The 24,976-nt window shown below is 36.3% G+C and overlaps 3 protein-coding genes across 9 annotated transcripts in view; 2 read left to right on the forward strand and 1 right to left on the reverse strand.

Moving 5' to 3' along the window:
* The window catches only part of LOC123313124 (dnaJ homolog subfamily B member 6-B), a 42,465-nt gene extending 38,324 nt beyond the window's left edge, over positions 1 to 4,141 (forward strand). For all 5 annotated transcript variants that reach the window (XM_044897846.1, XM_044897850.1, XM_044897849.1 and 2 more), the window contains 3 exons: positions 2,036 to 2,218; positions 2,885 to 3,140; positions 3,424 to 4,141. In XM_044897846.1, coding sequence (XP_044753781.1) covers positions 2,036 to 2,218; positions 2,885 to 3,140; positions 3,424 to 3,523 — 539 coding nt within the window. In that variant the 3' untranslated portion in view covers positions 3,524 to 4,141. The remainder of the gene's footprint in view (positions 1 to 2,035; positions 2,219 to 2,884; positions 3,141 to 3,423) is intronic.
* A 123-nt stretch (positions 4,142 to 4,264) lies between these two features.
* Positions 4,265 to 6,428, reverse strand: LOC123313123 (ruvB-like helicase 1). The gene is made up of 5 exons (XM_044897845.1): positions 6,201 to 6,428; positions 5,521 to 5,824; positions 5,199 to 5,461; positions 4,754 to 5,115; positions 4,265 to 4,693 (listed from the first exon to the last, which is right to left on the reverse strand). The coding sequence occupies exons 1-5, from the start codon at positions 6,339 to 6,341 to the stop codon at positions 4,393 to 4,395; spliced, it is 1,371 nt and encodes a 456-aa protein (XP_044753780.1). The 5' UTR covers positions 6,342 to 6,428; the 3' UTR covers positions 4,265 to 4,392.
* A 359-nt stretch (positions 6,429 to 6,787) lies between these two features.
* On the forward strand, positions 6,788 to 24,225 carry LOC123313167 (protein numb). Of its 3 annotated transcripts, none has more exons than XM_044897913.1 (6): positions 6,788 to 7,052; positions 15,539 to 15,772; positions 20,773 to 21,149; positions 21,230 to 21,543; positions 21,603 to 21,959; positions 22,187 to 24,225. In XM_044897913.1, exons 2-6 carry the CDS (start codon positions 15,566 to 15,568, stop codon positions 22,357 to 22,359), a joined length of 1,428 nt encoding a protein of 475 aa, XP_044753848.1. In that variant the 5' UTR covers positions 6,788 to 7,052; positions 15,539 to 15,565; the 3' UTR covers positions 22,360 to 24,225. The 3 variants fall into 3 exon arrangements, with proteins under 3 accessions (XP_044753848.1, XP_044753847.1, XP_044753849.1); XM_044897912.1 differs by lacking the exon at positions 6,788 to 7,052 and adding an exon at positions 10,241 to 10,729; XM_044897914.1 differs by lacking the exon at positions 6,788 to 7,052 and adding an exon at positions 14,029 to 14,160.
* Positions 24,226 to 24,976: the final 751 nt, after the last annotated feature.

Genomic DNA, 24,976 nt, shown 5'->3' on the forward strand with positions numbered 1-24,976 from the left:
TGAATGGCCACATTCAAAGTCGGTTCTGCATAAAACAATGCCACGAGCTGTAGATGAATTTAAATTAAGAATACCCACAGCACGTCGAGAAATTCAAAATGATGTTTTCCAAAATGTAAGAGCCCATAATAATGAAAATAGGTTATATATTGTCTACAAAATAATGGACGTTTTTTATTATAAAAATTTTCTCTGTAATTATCTGATTCTACTCTTTTTTTCTAGTAAAAACAAAAAAGGGTTAAGAGTATGGTATTTTTGAAAAGACAATCGAATTAGCTTCAAAACAGGGTTTCACTCAACCCCCCTTTCCTTTAAGATTTTAGGGGTTGCTGTCGTCACGCTCACAGGGTTGATACAAAATGATTGGGACCGACCGTATAAACGAACCCAAAGTTTCCCTTTCCTTGCATTGTTTTCTGATTTTGCATGAGGGCCGAGATATTAAGGGTGCTTCAAATTGACACGCTCTATGTAACGGTTCTATGGGTCAGGGTTAATTTCCAAAACCAACCTGAATTCCGTATCTCAAAATTTTATTGATTCGGATATTAACAACTTAAATTCTATTTTCTATAGCCCCCTAGATGTCAATAATAATTCTTGAATGAAGTGTAACTTCTAAAGTACGAGCAATTTTTACATACATCAATTTTTCATTTTATTTCTTTGCGTTTCAGATATTGGGAAAAACCATAAGATTTTCTAGGCATCATCAGACCTAAATTCAACTCCCAAGACTTTCGAAACGCCCTCCGTATCATGTAATGCGATATTAATTTGAAGTAATCAAGTGATGGGATCCTCGCTTTGTCAGGAAAAACAAAAACGATATTAAGTGGCCTCTAGAGTTGGTCGCGTATGAAAGCAAATTATCGAACAGCTGGCCGTGCTGTATATGTCGTAAAGATAAAACACTAAATATAGTTATCGCATGGGGGCCCCAGCTGAAACTGTCAGGATACAAAAACTTCGTTCGTGATCAGTTAATCGGTTTATACGAAAACTCCCGCTCTCAATATTTAGAATATCCAGAAAAAGTTTTCGTTTCGAAACGTTTTACAATACAATCATCGGCTTGTAAGAGTAATGTCTGTTCAAACGGTTATGCCGATGGTAGGAATATAAATAACGCTAAAAAAATACGGCCATCGTTTCGCAACGTGGTCGATGCAGAAAAGGTCGAAGATCAAACGGCATAATTTTCCAGGCAATATCATAATACAAAAGACCTCGATTCTCCCGGCGTTACTTCAATCCGAACGGAGATCTTAATTGGCGAGCTGCAAAACTTGACACTCGCACTTTCGATTATGTAACATTATGTAAAACTCGTTCACCGCTTAATCCGCCGAGTGTTACGTGGGAAATCGACGAACAATCCATAAAGAATCCAATAGCGCGAGCGGCGTGTATAAATCGATTGAACAATTCTAATAGCTGACGATTTTTGTTGTTCCCGCTTGCTGTTATTCAACGAGATCAATATTTTCTGCTTTTACGAACTTAGAGTTGACGTAATCCATAAGGTGCCTTGTTCGGCCAGTGAAATGCATTGTTACAGAATGCTTCTTACATGATTTTCCTTTGAAACACAATTTTAAGTAGCTTCTGCCATACCTACATCATACTCGTTGTTCTATGAACTAAAAAGCGTGCAAAATTTGCTTAATCCCACTTGGACCTTGGAACAACTATCCAGATAGTTAAAAAGTATGTTGCGACTTAGTTAGCGCACCCTGTATATCAAATCGTGCTCGATCAGGTCCGGAATCTCTACTACTTCATCATACCGTCTTTTCACCTCTCTTTCGTTCATAGCATATCTACTAAAGTAAGCTATGCTACGCTAAGGCGTATTATCATAAATGAAGCTTTTGGTGAAGGAATAACGAAAATCTAAGCTGAACATGTCGAATTTCCTCTGCTGGCCCTCCATCTGCTCATCGGGAAAAAATCTGTCTGTTCTTCGATTATTTACCGCTTCTCGTCGAAAACAGTGTATCGTTATCTTATCTTGATTTTTTTTTCACAGAGAAAAAGAGGCGTATCTACGACCAATTTGGAAAGGAGGGTTTGATAAATGGCGGACACAGGGGTAGGAGCAGGCACGAAGAGGACTTCGATCCATTCGGTGGATTCGGATTCTTCACTTTCCGAGATCCCGAAGATGTGTTTAGGGAGTTCTTTGGAGGTTCTCCGTTTGCTGATCTCTTCGGTAAGTAGATGGTCTCTATCACATATCAACCTTTCTTATAAAGATGTTGCAATGAAAAGATATGGAGCTAAATTAATAACACCCTCTGATCATCCCAGAGGTTCATTAAGCAGATTCCGATCTAAGGCCAGCAAGGCCACTTTTTGTGTGAACAGCTTATAAGTTCGGTAAATGTTCTGCTACATACACGATTAAGCCACTAGCAATACAAACTCACATTATATCTGAATGAGTTGTGTAAAGAAATTTTTACCACATTGATAAGGATACTTTCTTTATTTCATCAATTTAAAGAAAACACCCTTAATAGTGTGAGGGTTTTACAACAAGCTCCTGTTGGTTTCTACCAGCTGCCTGTTGGGGTCCACCATGCATGCTACAAATGCATAGGTGACCATGAAACATGTTCTACCTCTAGTTGTATGACAACACTACCATTTCTGGCTTCAGCCCCATGTCTTTTCTGAGAGTCTTTAGCAGGCCCACAAAGCCTCTATAGCTTTATTAACAGTTTATTGACCTAATAGGCTCATGAACAGAAGAATTTATTTGGAATTTTGTTGATGCAGCTTGTTTCTTTGTAATTTTGTTGAATATCCTGTATAACTACTACATATAAGTTAGAAAGAGTGTGAAAAGAGGTTATAAGGCTTTTTCATCTTCCAGACTTCCACGACCATGGACACAGTCGAGGCTCGAGAAGAAACAGAAACTCCCACCCCAGTTCGGCCATTTCGTCACACTTCTTCAGCCCCTTTGGAATGTCACTGGGCGGCAACATGATGGACGATTTCTTCAGCGGTGGTTCTGGCTTCACTTCCTTCAATTTCGACAGTTCGGTCTCGAATGGACACGCAACAAATGTGAAGAGAACTTCCACTTCGACGAAATTTATCAATGGCAAGAAAATCACCACGAAAAAGTGAGTATTAATAAACACCAGTTTATATCCGGTTCACACAGTTGAAACTATTCCAAGTCAGCCCGGGTAGCTCAGTTGGGAGAGTACCTGACCGGTAATCGGGGGGTCGTAGGTTCGAATCCTGCTCTGGGTGGTACTTTTTTCAGAATTCAATTCCTGTCTGCATGCCATTAGAAACCTTCATTTCATTATATTTCAGACAATAAAACTATCATCACAATTTATATTCCAAGTAGTTTGGAGAAATTGAGTTTCATCCTAATTTCTGTTTTTTTTTTTTCAGAGTTTTCGAGAATGGAAAAGAAACCATCATGTCCTACGAAAACGACGTTCTCAAGTCGAAAACAGTAAACGGAGTTCCACAAAGTCTAACCTACAGTTAAAAACCAAAGTATCTCAAATAAAACAGTGGTACGGCTGTAGACTTATGGAATCATATTACTTAACGGGATATGATTATTGTCCGCTTCAAAAAATTTATTAAATAATGAATATTCCTAAGTGTTTTGTCTCTAGGCCCGTAGCCACAAAATCATTCTGTATCTATCTCAACTGTATTTTAATTTGATCAGTTGGTTAAATAAAACGACTTTATAATTCTGTTTTCAGAATTCACTGAGTATCTTTCAAGAAGATGATGGTTAAGCATAATTATTAATTTTTTAATTTTAGTCACGTGTTTAGTTCACCCTTGTTGAGACTAGGAAAAGTGCTCATTTTTGTATGGAATAAAGAATATAGGGTTTCTTAAGAATGAACGTTTAGTGATAGTCGCATCTAATTTTTGTTCTAATTAAAAGACTGCTATCCTAAATCGTTTTTCTTTATCCACTAATAAGAATTAATCTCTGAGATGAATAATGATTAATTTTTTTTATTGACTAGTTAGTTGTTAATATGGCACACTGTATTTTAAATACCCCAAATGCACATAAGATGTATATGTTTTGCTTATTGGTGTGCTGTATAAAGTAGATTCTGGAAATACACTATACAAAAGATTTTTCTTGTTTTTTCTTTTTTTTCACCTCCTAACTGATGATTCAAACTGGCTTTTATACATAAACTAGTTCAGATTGGCTCAGCTCTTTCGTAAACACCACTTGAAAAAATAAAATCTCAAGTTGGATTCTTAAACTATAATTATTAATTATTCATTACAAAAACACTTCCAATCAACTATCGGATCATACTCAATATAAACATCATCAACACATTGAAAAAATTGCGAAAACTTTGGTCCTATTTTTTTTCACATCATGAACTTATCCTTTTGCGCCGATAAAATTTTGGCTGAAGATTTCGCATCCAAAAACAGAGAATTAACTTCCTCAACATCTTGTTTCATAATATTGGGCCTTCCATTTGTCTTTGCTGTGAGTGAAGCAGGCGTCAGAAGTTGAACAGCATAACGTAACGTTGACTGTGTGCCAATTTCGGCAAGTGTTGAAAGTGCCTCCTGATCAATCTCTAGACCTTCTGTGCTGGCTCTGAGTTTCAATATTTGCTCTACCTCGTTTTTGGCATATGGAAGAGTTCTTATTATGAGAAGCCTGAAAAAAAAAACATTTAGAATAATTACCAACAAGAGCTGGAAAATGATTCACATTCACCTGTCTAATAAATCTAAAGGAACACCATGTGGAGACAAAATATCATCTGTTCCTCTAATGATACATCTACCTCTATTTGTTGCGAAGATAACTATTGGAGCAATTGCACTTTCTAAAGCTCTATGGAGGTATGTAAAAGTTTCAATATCAAGCATATGAACTTCATCAATAAATAATACTCCAGGTACCAATTCAGCTATACCCTGATCAATGTATTTGTCCACAATCTTATTAATTTCCTGTCTCAATTTATCTGTTATTTCAGTTCGTTTATGTCGGAGAAGTTGACCCATCATGGATAAGACATCTTGGCCTCCTTGAGGCTTAGCATTTGCAGCATCTAAATCATGAAGAGTAACATCCTAGAGAAGAAAAGTAAAACGAATCAGACAATAGTTGTTTGACAGAAAATTAAACCTCTGAAGTAATTATTAAAGCACTTTACCTGTACAACTTCCTTCTTTTTATGTACATCACCTTTTGGCAATGGAACATATTCTTCTGCTTCCAAATCGAACTCAGTAGCAAAAGCATCAGATCTACCTTGTCTTTTTACAGCGCCACTATTAGCTTCTATATAAATAACATCCCCCACTTCAACTTTCTCTTTCTGCAAAGCATCGTATATACTAGGGTCTAATTTTAATTGTTTGCTACCCTTGGCTGTTCTCAAACCTATTATCACATGACTAACTGTTTTTCCATATCCTGAAATTGGATTGAAGAAGTAAATGCATAACTATTGAGTCAGCTAATATTTTACTTACCACCAGCTGGATTTTCAGTTTCCACAGGTGTTAATTCACTCACTTCACCTTCATAAACTTCTTTTGTCTCTCGTATTCTCAATCCAATTGCTCGGCGAAAATTTTCCATAAGAACTTCTGTTTTCTTAATTTCTGAACTATAAACTTCAGAACCAACCATGGGACAGAAAGGTACCTTCGTACCTAATTCTTGTGCTATGGCTAAAGCTATGGCAGTTTTTCCAGTACCTGGAGGTCCAGCCAGCAACACAGCCCTACCAGCCATCTTTTTACTCTTTATCATATCGACAACAATACCAGCAGCCTTAAAATTAAAAAACAAAAAAAATTTTTGTAGTTTGAACTGAAGAAATTGTTTTGAATGAAGCAACAGGTGCCCCTATAAACATTGATTAAACAATGACACAAACTAACGAAGAATGTATGTGCACTAGGTAACTGTTTTGGTAGCCTAGCAATAGTTTAATCGATTGAAAATCAATGAGGATTATGAGGAGCTTGAAGGTAAAGACCCCATTAATTTGTAAATAGATCCATAACTCATCATAAAACCTTTAAATCAATACTTTCGTCAGAAAAAGTATAGGCTAAGGCTATACTTGTCAAATATTCATTTTTCTGAAGAAAGTTTACAGTTGTCTCTGAGAAACAACACAAAATTCAGTAAACTTTTTACTAACCTCTCTAGCCTGCTCTTGGCCAACCAAACCGGCAGCTGCAGGAAGAGCGAATCCAGCTTCATTGAGCCCTAAGCCTTTGATATGACTGTGAGCACTTATTCGCTGAGTTTTTACAGTACTTTTAACTTCCTCAACCTTCATTTTCTCTCGATAAAAGTAATAACAAGGATACTTTTTCAAATCAAACGCAATTTACCGCAGTTTACACGAGAAATATGACAGACTGACAGTTGAATGACATATCAAGGAATATAGAATTTTCTATGATAATTCGATTTTGTTTGCTCACTTCGCGTTACATTCTTCATTATAATTTATTATTATTATTCATTATTTTCCGAAACACCCCTTCGAATTTGTTAGTCTTGGCCAAGATGAATATTCTTTCGAATTGCTGAAAAATTTATTTTCTGAAATGAAATAAAAGAGGGAGTTTCTGATTATATTGACTTTTTCGAGTGAATATCAAACAAGAATAAATTCGAAATAATTCAAAACCAGAAAATCAAAACGTAGTTCAAATAGAGAATGGGTCAAATACAGACCCAGACTGGGGGATCGATTCGCGAAAATGGAAAATGTCAAAGTATTAAATCACAGAAACATTCTGAAGTTCAATGATTTCCAAAAATTGGGAATCGATGAAGAAAAATTTTCCGCAATGAATTGATTTATTGTAATTAAACGGTTGAAATTTACTAAGAATAGAAATGTGATTATCTAAATTCTTTCTCCTATCATTCTTAATCAAAACGTGCAATATAACATGAGCAGGGTCATGCGAAATACCACGAAAATTTCCCAATCGCTGAAGATGATTTTTGGCGATATCGGGGAAATCTTCTCGTAAAGGTGAGTTTCTGTACAGCATTTCCCAAATAACTTTTCATGATTTACAATGTAAAATAACATGAAAAAGGGAGTGGATAACGCATGATTCTGAAAAACACTTTCACAGGATCCCAAGGAATTTTTCCTTGCTCTTTGCTTTTTTGTGTGCAGAATTTCATCAGCTTTTTCAAGCACTATTTTTTATAACAATATATTATTATACTGGGAGACATATTTTCATGCTTAGCTTTTGTGAATTTTATATGATTTTCCTCCAAGTACTTGAGGTTATAACAACATCATCTGCATGAATCGGAATGAATGTTATTTTAGAATGGTGTTATCGTCACTACAAATCAAGTTTCTGTTGAGTATTTTGGAAACCGAATTCTCCCATTTTTTGGATGTTGTTTTTCATGTTTACGCGTTCAATTGAAATGGCTTTTTTTTCTCGCCTGAGCAGCCTGTATATAGTAGAGATGATGTATTTGAAAATTTTAACAAAATGTTTTTGTATTGATGTTAGTGACAAGTAGGTAAACAAAACGATATTACTTTGGTGACTCCACCAAATCCTTCATCCACTGCACCTACAAGATCCAACAGTGGTAGCAGTAGGAAAATAATGATATAATGCCTGATTACTATAATTTTCACCATAAATCCTGTTTCCTCATAGAGATGATTCATGTGTCTAGATACCATCAAAATTATAATCAGGTACATAATAGAAAGGTGCGATGAAATTTTGTGTCTGTCCACTAGGTGATCTGATCACATTTAAGATTGGTACGACTACATTTGTTTGCGGTTTTAAATTAAATCATTTCATTAGATCAATTAAAAGCGGTGAGGTTACACAGAACGTTGAAGTTGATGATTAACTACCTCGTGTTTATGCGGACAATTGATCAATTTATTCGCTACACTATTTTTCGTGAACTGTTTAGCGTGGATTTTCAATTTATTGGAATATAGGTAACGATGTGATTCTTCTACCACCAATTCTCAAATATTGTGCTATTTTGGCCAAGACCGCAACTGCATTTAGCATATCCCTCATCCTATACAGCGTGTACCCGAATACGACAAACAGAAAGTCACTTTTTGCATCATTTTATATCAAAAAATTCATAAATTCGTATGCAGCATAACCGATAGGTACGTTTCCAATTATTTTTCTTCACAGCAATCACAGCTCCAGTAGTTTCTGAGATATTTAACCGATACTACTTTACCATTTTGAAAATGGGAATTCCAAAAAATCGATTTCTTGTCTGTAGTTTTATAACGAAGCATTACAAATCCTGTGTTTTAGGGAAAAATCACAATGTGCCTTATGTACGTTATGCTAGAAATTTGTGGTTTATGACACTGAACGACGAGAACAGTTTTAAGCCATTGTGTAAGTTTTGCATATTTTATTCGAACGCTGTCGACGATTATCGATGTGTCATCGTCCGATGCATTTTGATCGAAACGCAACTGCACAGTGGAACAACCTTTCGATAGGCTCGACTGAACCTGCTTTATCTCGGTACCATCAACCCTAAACCCACGCATCCGTGATTCACCCATATGGTGACTCACGTGAGTCGCAAGCATCCAAAGATACATTTCGGAATTCAAGAATCTCCCCGTTGTTCCGAAAAAGAAAGAAATCTTGAAGGACATTCTGTTGCTCTTGACTGCGCTGAACTCCGTTCACCCCTTTGATAAGCCGGTATGCCATAAAGACATGTGTATACCTACTAGGTAGGAAAAATCGTTTTTATTTGCCTGAATGGATGGGAATCTTGCTCCTCTACTTGGTGCATTTACCTGTGAGAACTTTTTCAGGTCGGCTAGTACGTATCGCGGATACCTATGGACGTTGCCACGTTGACGAAGGATATTTCCTAGTGTACAGGATATTTATTAAAGATGCGGTAAAAATGCAAGGGTGATTCCTTGTCCGAAAACATTATGGTATTTTGTGAGGTAAACATCTCTTCTGAGATATGGGGTATCAAAAATGGGAATTTTTCTCACGTTTTCTAATTACAAGAAAAGTCAAAAGATATGGTAATAGTCTGTCATGATTCTGAAGAAAATAAGGTCATCTGTCTTCGGATTGTTTTAATTGTGTTCTTAATAGTTACCACCGCTTAAAACCACCCCCACTTCTCAAATTCGAAGCTGGAAACCTCATTCTTTGAAACCTTGGGGCGTTTGTCAAAAAAAGTTGATTTTTTTCGAACAAGTTATCACCTCCTGCATTTTTGTCGCATTTTTGGTAACCACCCTGTATCGGAAGGGGATTCCATGGGAATATTGTAACCTACCTTTGGTCATAAACGGTTAGGTACTATTACCTGATGTACATTTTTGGTATGAAAGCTTACCAAGGCCTCTGAAGGCCACAGCATCCTTTCATTCCTTTCCCAATGACGAAAATTTGTGCAGCAATGTTGTCGGTTTTTGTCAAACAGTCCTTGCATTGGTTCAGTTAAGGGAAGGTAGTTCATTAATTAATTCATTTAGTTAAATTTTTCATATTTTAATGAGTCTAACTTCAACATTTTTTATCTTTGATTCCTCAAGAATTGTCAATAAACAGAATCGTTGCCTACGGGTTTCAAGAGTAAACCACGTCAAGTACCATCCGACAATCATCCTCTAAGCTTCCATCGACTAATTTTGAAGATCCAAATTCAAGTAATAAAACAAAATCATGAAATGAAGCGCTCCATGTATAAAATTTGCAGTGTTTAACTGCGATATGATGAACATTCGAATTAATGTTTGCACAAAATAAGCATGCTGATTCACGCATTTCCGTTCATGCTTTACACCCCTTTCATAAATATACACATATCACACGTTTTTCTGGTCGATGAGATTTACACCCAGAGACAAGAGAAACCCCTTTCTCTATGTTTACACCCTTGAAAAGGAAACCACCTGTTAAATAAGCCTGCATGAAAGAAAATAAAGTTTTGTTAGGTTCAAACATGAAAATTTCGTTCAGAATTACTTGCATCTCTATATTTTAAACTTTTGCATGTTCGGTTATCTCGAACTGGAGCCTGGAAAGCCATACAAAATGTTATAATTCCCTAGTTCTATAGTTGGTTCGAAAGTTTCACTTTCGTCCCGAAAAATCCGGGGATCCGGCAACGTCGCGCCGGCACCAACCGTCATTCACCAAGTACTGGTTCCCCGACGCTGCCTATGGCCAGGAGACCAGTCGCTCAGTTCGTTCGGTACCAATAAAAGTCCGTTTGAAATATCTAACGCATCATCCATTCCGGGAATGGACGGGTTTTTTCGGTTTCCTGCATTTTTCTGAATCGGATTCTCGTTTTGCAATGTCGCCGTCGCTATTCTATCGAATGTCCAGCGTTCACGAGAGGAATTAAGAAATTCGCGATCGAGCGGTACCGATGTCTTCTTCGATCTTCGTCCGAATGAAAGGTACCAAGGTTTCAAGGCTTGCTTGATTTTTTTTCACGCGGTTTTCGAGTCTTTGGAACGTTTTGGATAGTCAGTGAGTTCCATGTGAAGAGTTCCTTTGGATTATTGGATTGTCTTGTTCTTCTACACTATTGTGTTGTTTTTGTTTGTTGTCAGTTCGTTTATTTATCCAGAAAATGGGTAATCATTCATCTAACCACCTTCCTCTGGATTCTATGGGGAAATTCGGTGATCCCACAGTGGTAAGTGAGCGAAATTCAAATTATTTATTGCGGGTTTACTATACATAAATCTGCGCAGAAAAATTCCCATCTAAATTCTCCATTGTCCTCATTAATTATTTATCATATCATCAATTATTATATTGTTCTCAATACTTACGTAATACGATTGTCATGTGAATTAAATATTAAAATACGAATACCTTTGCAAATATAGAATTACCGTTACGTTAGCTACCAGTACGGGGTTGCTATGTTGCCAATTGTAAACAACCATATCCTGGATTTACCTGCTGCCTGCTGCTTTCTCTTGGTCCACGTTCTGGAATCCACCCTTTGTTATACACCCCCATTTCATCAGTTGGAGTTGGAGAATTGTTAGAAATCGAAAATTAGATCAGGAAGACAATCATGTAAAATATGCAAATTTCGCAGATCTCATCTTCTAGTCAGAGATTATAGAATTGAAACCGGTCGTGTTCGAGGGGTTTCTAAACCGTTAAAATCCCATGTGGTGGTTTCTTCTTTCAAGCTCGATTCCGAAGGTTATATTGGAGAGACTCGGAATCAGCAGTATCAGCACACAAATTAGATATTCGTTGAACATTTCATCGAAACCGAAAGAGAAGAGATAAAGTTTCACATGCATTCTTCCTAGAATTTAGGCACGAGGAAATGTAGGTATGACGCATTCTGTCCGTCTGAAAGTTCTTTCAACTCAAGGTACCTATGAGTAATCACTTCAAGAGGTGATTTAAAAGTTATAAACAAAAGTAGAGAAAATGGGAGCACCTAATACCGTTGAATCATTAAAAAGTCATATATCTATTGAGTCATGATCATCGAAGAACCAAAATTTAAGAGATTTTAACATATTCATGCCCAGAGATTTTATATTTAAAAGTTAAAAGTTTCTCTTGATTTTACAGTTAAGTCACACCTCTAAATTTCTAAATAAATCAACAAATCTTTAATTTAATGAAATCTTATCTGTGGAAGGCTGTTTTAGCGCATTTCTTCCAAGTACATAACGGTGATATCAAAAAAGTTGAATTTCATCTGGATAAATTAGTAAGAACTCGAGAAACGTTAGTGGTTTTCCCCAAAAGCGATGACTTGGATTTGTAAATTGTTCCTTGCAATTAAGATTACTAATACGTATTAACAATAATTCGTTTTACATCAGGATATGTAAATAATTCACGTTTAACGACAAACAGGTTTAGTGACTTGACAGTAGCGGTGGGGGCTATTCTGGGAAGAAGTTTTGGGATTATTAGCTGGAACTTTTTAAATATTCCTATCGTGAGGATGGACCTCATCATCATTCATCAGTGACGAACAATGATGGTTAAGTAGTCACTTGACTTAGATGATGAAAAGAATCTTCAGAAACTTGCCTACTCGTATCAAAATTTGAAGATTTTTCTCAAGGCGTTGATCCTATATTATAATTCTATGATGTATCATCTCATATAATAACTAGTCACACACAACAATCTCAATTATCGAATCTTTGAAAAGGATTCCAAAACAAATTCATTTCCATTTTCAAAACCGTTACTTTCAGTAAGAAATTACAGAAGAATATTTGTTCGAAATGAATCAAGCTCTCAAAAATTAATTTCGCAATGGTATAATATGCTAAATTTTTCATTTATGTCGAAAATCTTTCAAGGTTGCTTTTCACCGTAAAACTATCGGGTGTATATAACCACTCCAGTCGACTCATTTAGGGGTAGAAAATATATAATATCCAATGTGAATATAAAGCAAGGTAAGAAGTAACCGAGATAAAAAAGCGAAAAGTTTATATCTTCGGCATTTTTAACTGTTTTGTGGATAAAGCTCTAACAGTTAAATTTAATTTTGAATTTCTCAACTTTTCATGTGTAATTGAGGAGTTTGTTCATTACCCTCTAGTAGGGTTGGTGGGTATTTGATGCTGAGAATGATCTTGTCATTGATGGGTTTTTTACCAACTCCTTTTTGTGGCCTTTGCTGTAGGCTAGCGATTGATTAAGCTCCAAAACTCCTGACTCTTCCCTATTTTCTTTTCTTTAAATATTCATTCGTGATAGAGTTGCGATATTTCCATGATTTTGGAAATGATTAACCATCGTGTTAAATTTAGTAAAGTATTTCATGTTAAATTCAGAGTGCGAAACTTCCTGTGCTGAAGCAATCGGTTTAGGATCAGTCGACTGTTGAATCATTCCGCTTAGCTAATCCTCATTCGAAATGTTTAATCGGTTTTCGATGATCTCATGGTGTTATTTAATGGGAAAGGTATAACTGTAATAGGCTTTGTGTGAATTTGTTTCGAACGAAATATAATTATTTGATATTGATGATTAATTATACAAACCTGAAAAAAATCCATAGAAGTCTTCATCGGGTATTTGAAGAAAATTAAATACATAAGGGACATGGCACAATTTGGAAAATTCCCTGCTATGGCTGGAAAAATATAATCGAGTCAGGGAAATGAAATTATTGGTCACGATATCAGCTGTTGTCAGTAGGCAAACTTTCTTTAGTGAGGACCTACAGCTGGAAGAAAAGAAAGAGTTCAATTTATACAACCTAATGTATTTTGCTGATAGATGTATAAATGTTTTTGGCTAGGTTTCTCTTTGGTATTCAAGTGGCAAAAGGGCCATGTAATCCTCCAAAAAAATTTGTTGCGTTTTTCTTAAATGCTGATGCCTCGGCTGATGCAGTTCCCATATGCCCAACTCCATATCTCGTCTGTCCCACCCACACCCAGTATATTTTCAAACATTTTATCATTTATTTTTAGCTCGAATTAAGTCCCCCTTTTCTGAATTACGCGAATTTTTGCAATTCAAACAATCTTGAATTTCGTCACGTTCAGATCTTAATTGTGACAAGATAAGTTACTTTCCAAACTGCGAACAATACATTTCGAGCATTAAATAAATATACGTGTATATATGTCGCTTCGATTTTCCAAATGTCTGTTTTGTTTTCGCAAATTTTGGTTACAATGAAAACAACGACAGAGATAAGATTTTGAATTTTCGTCCATTATATTTGCAATCAAACATGAAAAAACAAATTATCATCCTCCCTTGAAATTTCCTCAGTTTACTTATGTGACATTTTACAAAAATCATAAACTCTTGTCTTGAGACATATAGATTTCTAAAAACGAAAAACATCCGTTCCTTTTCTTCTTTCCTCCAGAGTTGGATGGCTTATTGTAGAATCTATGTTCAAGAACGTATATTTCTGTATTTTACTCTATAATGCTATACATTATCTCAAACACGGGATTTTACAATGAAATAGTATGCGGTTAGTGATAACACCAAACCATGAATTGCACAATAAAAAATTTCTATATAGGAAAATGGGATTCAAAGTTGTCGTTATCGGGTTCTAGCTGAAGTTGTTTTAAGTGTGTTCTTACATTGTCGAATACTGTGGTGAGCAATTCGTTTTATCCATTTTTCGGCTTTTTAGAGAACTGTTTCACCGAGTTAAACATCCTCAGAGTTCTAGAGTTCTTTTTTCGAGAAGAAAAACTCAAAGTTTTACCATGATGAAATAATTTCTATCGATCCCAAAACAGAAAATATCATATCTAAAGCTATCATTGTTTCTGACCCAGCACCATAATGTTTCATACGTCCATCCTTTTGGGAAATTTTAATAACTATTCTGATGAGAGATGTTGTACTTTGAATGTTTTTCTTGGTTTCATTTTCCATTTCGTTTCAAATGTCACGGTACTCTGGAGAAAATTATCGTAACTTCCCCATGGGTTGTTTTTAACGAATGATTTAATTGAGCGGTGCAAGGTAAGCAGCTCAAACCTTGAATTGTGCAACATTAGCATTAATTTTCAGGCCGAAGCATTATTTGCGCTATTCAATATGTGAAAATTGCCACAGTTGAATTCTTGATTTCATTCATTTATTCTCACCGATTATCATGACACAGGAAGGAGTAGAAATAAAACAATGGAATGCATTGAGGACATTGAGTTAATAATGAAGAAATATACTAAGTAGGTATTTGATGTTTGCGAGGATGTCAAGGAAAATAATTGTCTCTCCCATTCGCTGCCACCGTTATCCTGACAGTATTTTATTTCTTCATGTTTGAAATATCTCTAATATACACACCTACGTTCTTTTACATTTTAATAGTTAATTTCCCCTACATTTTTCACTTCAATTGAGAAATAATAAGTCATTACAGCCCTGAAGAAGTGAAGATTCTGATAATTAGGCAGCAATTATTCTGTGGTGCTTGTCACCAACTAAATGTCGTAGAATTCCAAAACAGACGCTCACTACGATATGTTACAATCGAGGTTACAATCATTTATAAAGCCCCTGTATTTTACACCTTGCTCTTACACTCTGCATAACGAGTTTCATTAGTTTAGTTCCATTGTAAATGAATATAATTTTTTCTCATATTAAATAAAGGCTTGGATGATCTTTGCTTGATCATAATTTGTGGCAGACTACATCAATTTATCATTAGTAGTTTTTGGGAAAAACTGGCTGATTGTTTTTTGCTGTATTAGAAGCTTGGGGACACTGAGGGCTATTGGAATTTAATAATAATAATAATAATATATTATTATAGGTGGAAACATCATTTTAGCACTACTTCTAATAATAAAATGGAAAGGGTGCAGGGGGTGCTTGTCCCCCCTGTTTTCTCTGGATTGGCAGCTGATGATTGGAGTTTTATTATTAGGAGTTCTGTGGCATGAGGAATTGGAAAATATATTGTTATAGCAAATTGGGTTCCGAAAAATACCTAAAATTACCATTGTTTTTTTTTCAGCGGAGGAGTCTTCGTTCTCCACGCAAAATGGACAGGCTCCGGAGATCTTTCCGCGATTCCTTCAGGAGACGGAAGGATAGGGTCCCGGAAGCCAGCAAACCGCACCAGTGGCAGGCGGATGAGTCGGCTGTGAGGCAGGGTACCTGCACCTTCCCCGTCAAATATCTGGGTTGCGTTGAGGTGTTCGATTCCAGGGGGATGCAAGTTTGTGAGGAGGCTCTGAAGGTTCTCAGGGTGAGTTGGATGAGTAATCTCTCACGTTGATACATAGAGTGAAACGCTTTGTAGCAGTGATTTTTCGAAGACCTTCAGGCTCGTCAGTTTTTGTCCAAAGCTACCCGCCTATGGTCTGAAAAAGGAATGTGATCAGATAATTCAACATTTCAAAGATATTTTCAATTCGCTTTGAAATTACCCGAAGAAAACGTTAAATGTTTCAAAATTTAAACAATTTAAGGTGAAGTCCTATCACTTCAAAAAAATTGAAGCAAAACAAAAAGTTATTGGAGACGAAATCACTTCGAGATGGCTGTTTTCCCTTATTTCAAATGTTTCCTCGGTAACTGTTGAAAGTTTACATTTTAGATTTAGGGTTTATTGATCTGAAACCCTTTTTTTACGTAGAATAAGAAAATACAGGATGTCCCAAAACTAGTGAATCAAACGTCACACCACCATTAGAGTAGATTAAAAACTGTCGAATGACGCCAACATTAGTTGAGCGAAAATGTACCGTTTCTGAAAAAACCTAACCTGAAGTTGCCAATTTTCGAACTATTTTTTCAATCACAAGGCCAATTTGTGATTAAGTATAGCGTTTTTCTCCCATATTATCACCCCTATAGAGAGGGTTTATTCTGAGTAATAAAAATCATGTAGAAAAAACAATTGTTTTAATTTACATTTACTTAGGTTATCGATTAACTACTTGAAATAATTTCAATTAGCAGCGATAAAACAATAATCTTAGTTCAATATAATTTAAAATCGATATTCTTTTTCACAAATAAGACCTGTGATTAAGAAAAATAGTTCGAAAATCGGCAACTTTAGGTATTTCAATAAAATTCTGATTATTTTGGAAACTCGGTACATTTTCATTGAACTAATGTTGGTGTCATTCGATAATAATATTTGGTCTACTCTATCGTGGTGTGACGTTTGATTCACTAGTTTTGGGACACCCTGTATAGGTTGTAATTTGAAAATCTTTAGTTTTGATGAATTCGATTCGTCCAACTTTATGATCTTCTCATGAGCACCCTGTACATTTCAGGTCCAAACAAAAAACTCTTTTATAATAGTACATAATGGAAAACATAAGCTAATAAATAAACCCTTATGTTTTCATCCAAGTGGTAGACTCTGTTTCTGGTAAAACCGAAAGTTGCAGAGGTCTGAAAATATTTTCGGGAGAAAGTTCATTGCCGTAAACATGCAATTTTTCAGCACAAAATTGTGATTATTATAAGGATAATGGGAAATAGGACGGCCTAAGAAACATATATAACCTTCTACACTAGCAACGAAGTGGTTAATATGACTGCGATTAGTTTTCCATGAACCACCCTGTATACTTTACAGGGCGCACTATTTCGTTCCCTAAGGTCCGATGTAAATCTTACGCTTCCAACCGATAAATTATTCCCCCAATCGTAAAGCATCTACCTGTTCATCAGAACTTTCACCCCAAGGGTAACGATGTAATATTGTGTTTTTCTCACCGGGTATAGATGACATCGTGAGAACTCCTAGTTGAGCTTTTTGCTTAGAACTATCCAACAATGTTACGCATAGGATTCAAATTATCCTTCCCACCATACCCAAGTTCAGATCCCGTAACAATTCATTGTTTCTCGTGAGATTCTCCGTCTTGAATTTATTTCTTCTTGGGTTTTTTTTTTAATTTTTGATATGCATCGATAAAAAAAATAAGCTCGATGGGATGAAACAGAGGTAGTTTATCGTTACTCTATGGCTAAGTAATTATACAGGGTGTAAACTGTAAATGATTATAATGGCGAGAAAATTCAAGGGATGGTTCCTTTTCGAAAAATATGTAGTGTGGGTCTTTCATTTTTTTTTAGTAGCCACTACTTAAAAAGGTAAGCCCTAAAGATGGCATTTGAAAAGCAATCTTCAATTTTTTTCTTATAAAACTGACAGAGATTAAATTGAGCAAACATAATATATTATGGGAGCTTAATTCGTACTTCTCACAGAAGTTAGCCACCTGGTGGTTTAGTATTGAATATACGATATAGGTTAACCAATAGTTCACATCCTGTTCCGCATCAAATTAGACTGTTCTTGTGAAAAAGAGGGATGTGGGAAACCTCACAAATTTTATTTTTATAGTTATTTGGTTTCCTTTCATCCTTTCACATAGACGCATCCTTTCATCAGCAAAAAAAATGGAATCGTTTGAATATGAAAATAATTCACTAATTGATTTTTAAACTTTTAAAGACCGCTTCAAATTCAAGTTGAATTTCTGAGTGTAAATGATAGTTTGGATCCTTCATATATTTTTTTTTTTTGAGCAGACCCTGCTTAGTGCAGCTCCTTGAAGGTGAGACCTGAAAAGCAATTTTTAATTTCATCTTAGAAAGCAGGAAACGTTCAGAAATCAAATTGAACAGAATTCTACGTGGAGCGAGAAGGCAATCAAAAAATTTTGGTGGTGTTGCATAATTGCAAGGGGGAGAAGAAACCACCAAAATTTGTTTCGTAAGAAACTTTGTTCTTTATTATTAATATTATACCATCGAAAAATTAATTTTCGATAACTTGATTCATTTGAACAGGAGTTCTCTTGTAATTTCTTGCTAAAATAACGTTTTGTGGAAAAAAATTTGCTAATAAGTTAGGGGGGACTTTTCTGGCGGTTACCCTGTACTAATTGTGTCCACTGGGGATGTGGAGCAATTCTTCCGATAGCTTAGAACCACCGACCGTCAGCTTGGGGGCAGGTGGCGTATAACGAGGGTAACTGGCGAGGTCAGGGACGTTTCTCATGTAAGGGAGCCGCGGTACGAGGTCCAACGTGGGATGGGAATGTTGACTAATCATTTTCTCACATTATGCACACATAACAATGGGAATTTTATGGAATTCCGTTATATGGCTTCGCCTCGACACGATAGTAAACTGAAAAAAGGTCGTTAGATCTACATCGTTGCCTATTTTCTTAACAAACGTGTTCGTTTTCCAGAAAATAATTCGTTAGGGGAAAATTGTCTTTTACTCAACAGACATAGGAGCTTTAAAAATGTACAGGGTGGGTAAAATTCGTTGTCTACTGAAGGGCTCTCAGAATCCTTACTCAAATCCAGAAACTTCTTGGATCTTGCAGTTTTAAAATTCCGGAGTAAGTGGCTTTTGTGTTCTCTTTCTGGTGAGTGTGTTAGCTTCCACGTCTCCTTTGATTCCAGTGACCCAGGCTAAGGAGACCTTGTTGTTCTTGACTATTTCATTGATTTTCCTTCGGCACTCTCATATTTTCCAACATTTTTCATTGCTTATTACACCTACATAGCTCAAGATATTCTTAAAAAAAAGAAAAGCACTCTACCTATAATCCGAGATTTTTTTTAAACATTGCATGAGAAAATACCACTCTTTCAGATCGGTAATACCATCAATGAGAGCAACTGAATCATATTCGTAAACTCAATGTATACGCACTAATTAAGTAATCTCATCGAAGATAATTTCTCGTTATGAAACTGTGGAATTGTTCCCAGTTTTTGTGGAGATTTTTACGCAATATATGGTCTCGTGGCCTCAACTGATATAATCGGCCAGCTATGTACTCATCATTCCCTCTGTTACGCTTTTTTCCTAGATAAGTGCATTTTATCAAGTCGTTCTATCAGCTATTCGAAGTATCGATTACGTTTATTGATGCATCTGGTGTATGATTCACTATGAAATTTGAGGAGAATAAACAGAACGTTACATATGAACATTGGAAATTATAATATGTATGTTGAAACCATCCAGATACAACACGAATTTCTTCAATGTACGTTTGTAAGGAGTACTACCGACCATGGAGAGTATTGTTTTTGGCCTGGGTATTCATGAAATTCTATCAGAAAATATAGGGATAGGGAGATTTATTATTGGAGTGCAAGCTTCAAACGAGGTAAATTTTCCATTGAAGATGATGACCGATAGGGAAGGCCAGTTTCTGTGTCAGTCCCCGAAAATATTGATGCACTTCATGACATGATTTTATCAGACCGTCGAATTGAGCTAAAACGGATATCTGAAGCACTGAATATTTCATACGAACGCGTTCATCATATAGTTCACGTCAATTTGGACATGAGAAAAATTGCTGCAAAATGGATCCCCAAAAGTTTGAATATTGACCAAAAGCGTGCAAGGGTAGAAGCATCGCGTTCGATCTGTGATCGATTTGAAACCGATGTTGACTTCTAAAACCGAATTGTTACTATGGATGAGACTTGGGTACATTTCTACGATCCAGAAACAAAGCAACAATCGATGGAATGGCGACACTCTGGTTCTCCAAGACCTAAGAAGTTTCGTGTCCAAAAATCTGCTGGAAAAGCTCTTGCTTCAGTTTTTTGGGATTGCCATGGAGTAATCATGATTGATTTCTTGGATAAGGGTAGAACAATAACCGGAGATTACTATTCGACATTACTCACCACTCTACAGTAAAAAATTAAAGAGAAAAGGCGCGGAAAGCTATCCAAAGGTGTTTTGTTTTTGCAGGACAACACCCCTGCGCACAAATCTCATGTTGCCATGCAAAAAATTTGTGATTTAGGGTTTGAACTACCAGAACACCCCCCTTATTCACCAGAATTGGCCCCATCACTATCATCTCTTTCCTCAACCGAAAAAAGTGTAAAAGGTCGTAAATTTTCTTCCAACGAGGAGGTAATAAAAGCTGTGGAGGTCTTGTTTGCAGAGCATGAAGAAACATTTTTTTTTGTAAGGTCTAGAGACGTTGCAGGTTCGTTGTAATAAATGTATCCAATTAAGAAGAGAATATGTTGAGTAATAAAATATTTTGACATTGAAATTTTGTTTGGTTGTATAGTAGGCTAAGAATTTTTCAATATATCCTCGTAGCTCTACCTCTACCATGAGATGTTTAGGGCTTATCCATTCATTCTGGGACACTCTCCCATGCAACCTCTTATATCTAGAGTGTAATGAAAATTAAATTGAACAAATTTTCTTTTATCTTCCAGGGTTCAAGACGGAGACCTGTCCGAGCCGTCCTCCACGTGACAGGAGATGGTCTGAGGGTCGTGGAGGAAGAGACCAAAGGCCTGATCGTTGACCAGACGATCGAGAAGGTGTCCTTCTGCGCCCCGGACAGGAACCACGAGAGGGGTTTCAGCTACATATGCAGGGACGGCACCACCAGGAGGTGGATGTGCCACGGTTTTCTGGCAATGAGGGAATCGGGGGAGAGGCTGTCCCACGCGGTCGGTTGCGCGTTCGCGGTTTGCTTGGAAAGGAAGCAGAAGCGAGATAAGGAATGTGGAGTCACGATGACCTTCGATCAGAAGAACTCCACGTTCACGAGAAGCGGAAGTTTTAGACAGCCCGAACTGAGCGAAAGGTTGGTTGTTGTTTTATATAATACCCTGTATATCCAGTATATCCACTGAATTGCACTGCTCAATATTTATCTCCTTGCAGGTTAGAACGTGCAATAGACGTACCTGGTGCAAAATCATCGTCAATAGTGAATCCCTTCGCCATAGAAAGGCCGCATGCCACGGAAAGTATGTTGATCAGACAGGGAAGCTGCCGCGGTTTCAGCACCTTGGGAGAGAACTCCCCGTTCAAAAGACAAATGTCGTTGAGGATCAACGATCTTCCCAGCAATACGGCTAGGTTGAGTAACGCTTTCCACTCGATGAACTCGAGGAATCAGGCGTCCAAAGTTGCGGCCATAACAGAGATATCCCCTGGAGATTCGGTGACCGCGCTATGCCAGCAACTGTCCCAAGGTAAGTCTCCCCAGTCCTAAGACAAGAGGACCATTTAATTTCCAATTTTTCCCTTCTAGGTCTGAGTCAGTTGACGCACAGCGGTTCCGACGACCTGAATTTCAACAACCAAACTTCGGTGAACCAGAACACGGTCAACCTGAGCGTCACCACCATCAACAACACCTTCAATCAAACAGACAACACATCGCGGTCCCTGACGGCAACGCCGGTCAGCATCAATTTGAATTCGAATACTTCGCAAACCTCTTCGATCGGTGCAATTCAACAGGGTGGTGCGTCGAGCGGCAATACGTCCCTCAATACGAGCGTTGCAGCGAATGCCGCTTTACCAAAGCCGGAGCAATGGTTGGGGCAGATAGTGAACGCGTCCCCTGTTCTTGGTGGCATGGACGGGGCATCGCCTAGGAAATTAGGTGAGTCAGGCACTCGGCATTCTACAATGCTATATAGAACCCGCAGATCTACTTTTGGAGTAGATGTACAGCATGAACTGCACAAAATTGTCAGTGTTTAGTAAAAGATAAAGCTAATGAGAATATTTAACTCCGATTCCCGTGGTCTGAAACTTGTTGGAAGTTGAAGTATTTAGTTAGTCGCAAAAGCAGTTAGATGCCCAATATATTGATTGTATTTTTTGCAGGTTTCATGAGCAGTCATTCGAGAGCCATGTCCCTGGATTCAGCCTCGGAAACATTCTCAAGAACAGCACAACCCGATCCATTCGATGCAGAATGGGCGGACGTGATCGAGCAAAAGAAAAGCAGTAACACAAATCCCTTCTTAACAAATTCCCCGCTGCAGATTCAATTGTAGCAAACAGACGGTTCCAAGGTACAATTCTGTATTCGGCATTTAACGGATCAATAAATATGAGCAAAATTGTATTGGTTGGAAAATATTCATTAACCGTTTAGAATCGGGGAAGGGTGGATGGAAATGCTGGAAAAAAATATTTGAACATAATTGCAGTCATATTAGAATTTCGAAAGAGTCCATTCTTATCATATTGACAAAATGTTGATAGTCGTTCGTTTTTTTATTGAATTTTTTCGAAGGGAAAATCCTTCACTACATACCCCCTTTTTTAGCCCCACACAGTCTCACCAACTGTTTCGTTTAGAATTTTTTCCATTTCATAAATTAGAGTCGCAAGAAACTCGTTCAGCATTACGCGCTGATTTACTCGAAACGTGTAGTATTTCTGAATGTTTCAGTATATTTCAGAATAAGTGGCTGATATAAGAACGGTTTCATCTAAAAATATTCGTTGAGAAAAAATTCCAAGCTTACTACCCAAGGTTTTTATTTCTGGGATTTTGATATTCACAGGGAACATTGTTGGCTTTGTATATAGGTTCTTGACATTGAAAAAATGGTGGAAATATGAAATGAAATAAAGAGTATGGCTGTGATTTTACTGAGTAAGAACTTCTTGTTGAAGGATAAGATATTATGAAAGTGCAAGACTATAAAAGCTGTGATTGATTTCAATCCTGACTGGATTATTTTCCAACCAAAAAAAGATTCTCATCTCATGCTTCTTAGGAATTTAGGGTTAGAAAAGTTTGTTACATATCTAACAACAAATGTTGAATTCTTCAAAGAATTGAGTTGATGTTGCTGTATGAAAATGTAGTCATTATTGCCTTGATTTCTTTACATACAGGAGGAATATAATTGCTCAAATTATTTACAGTCTTGTGGATTTATAGCAATATAGTAATATGTGTAATTTTCCTAGAAAAAACCTCGATAATTTTTCGTACTTATGTGGTACTTAATTTTCTCCCTATCTTTGTTGCAAATATTGAACTATAAAATTGTTTGTCTTTATTTCGACAAACTAATGCTTCAATGAATACAGAACAAATTGATTCTCATAATGAGTGAGTAAAAAAATAGTGTGACCATTTTGTGCAGAATTGCTTCCATTTTTTTGGTTATTCAAAACCGTCCAAAAAACTTTTTGATTCTGGAGTTGAATTGATATGATTGAACCCTTCCAATGACTTGATTCACTCATCATACAAATATCGAATTGAAAATAATAAGTGTGTTTACCCTGCAGTATATATATGAATTGTAGATTCTCCAGGTTTTCTGTGAAAACCCTTGAGAAGCCAGAACATGCAGAATTGCTAAAGTTAAAATGAATGCAGTCTCACTATTTTATTTACAGATCTCACTATTGTGTTTCTACAAGTTGAAATACCTCAAGAACAAAAACTTCTTGCCATTGTATCAATAAACTCCTGTGGCAATTGTAGGAGTAGCCACATTATCAAAGTTTCATCTACACATGGTTGAAGATCATTTCCATTATGCCATACTCATGAAAATTAACCCTATAGTTCAGGTTCATGAAATTCACAATTCAGTAACATTTGTGATTTGAACTGTGTCACATCAGGAAACAATCTGAATGTTCCTTGCTGTTTCAATGATTTATTTTAAAAATCTTATATTCATATCCGATTGAGCATATCATTGAAATCAAATGTTATGGATATTGTAACATAAGCTTCGCTACTTAAGAACTATTCTTGTTTTTATTTATGATCTGGGGCACGCTGCTCTATCAGGCACTTGTACTTATAACTTAACTTGTATTATACATCTTAATTATGTTATTTTGTATTATAGCATTATAAATAAATATATATATATTAGCTGTTGAAATTTGTTTTTTTATCACTTTTCTCAAGTATATGAAACTAATGCAATATAAATAGTTAATTTCACCTGCATCAATTTGAATGAACAATATTATTTCAAAGCAAAATTCCAAAACTAATGATTCATTTGAAAATATAAAAAAATTTTTTCTTATAAATAAAAAATCTGCATAAATTGTCTTTTAATAACCACTGCCATTAGGAAATTTCCCAGGAGTTACTAGTTTATTTCAAAATTTTCGATGGCACCACCTGCCTAGTACAATAAACAAATTTCCACAATGAATTCCTTTAAATATCAGTGTTCATATTTAAGCTTTCTCAATTTATTGGTGAAAGTTTCTATATAAGAAGTGGACTAGTTATTTCAGTTTTTTACAAAGATTAGAGAGTTTTTTAATTATCAATATCCATCAAATATCTGCCAAGTTATAGCAATAAAGTTTGTTTCTTACTAAATTATAGAAAAAAATTGCCTCTATAGTTTTATAATCACTATAGATTCACCTATATTTTTAATTTAATCCTTGTGCATGGGTCCATGAAGATGAAGGGACTTCTAATCATTGGAACGTTAACTCCTCTATTCTTTACTAAAGCCTTTAAGTATTCAAATAATACTCAATGATAAAGCTCATCTCGGCTTCACTAATCGAGTAAGATTACTAGTCTACCCTCACAGCCAGGTTCTGCCTTTATTAGTTAATAAAGTTTGACTCGGCCGGTTCGGTTAATTTACTTCTTGGGCGTACCCT

This window comes from Coccinella septempunctata, chromosome 5 (genome assembly GCF_907165205.1).
Source record: "Coccinella septempunctata chromosome 5, icCocSept1.1, whole genome shotgun sequence".
Taxonomy (NCBI): domain Eukaryota; kingdom Metazoa; phylum Arthropoda; class Insecta; order Coleoptera; family Coccinellidae; genus Coccinella; species Coccinella septempunctata.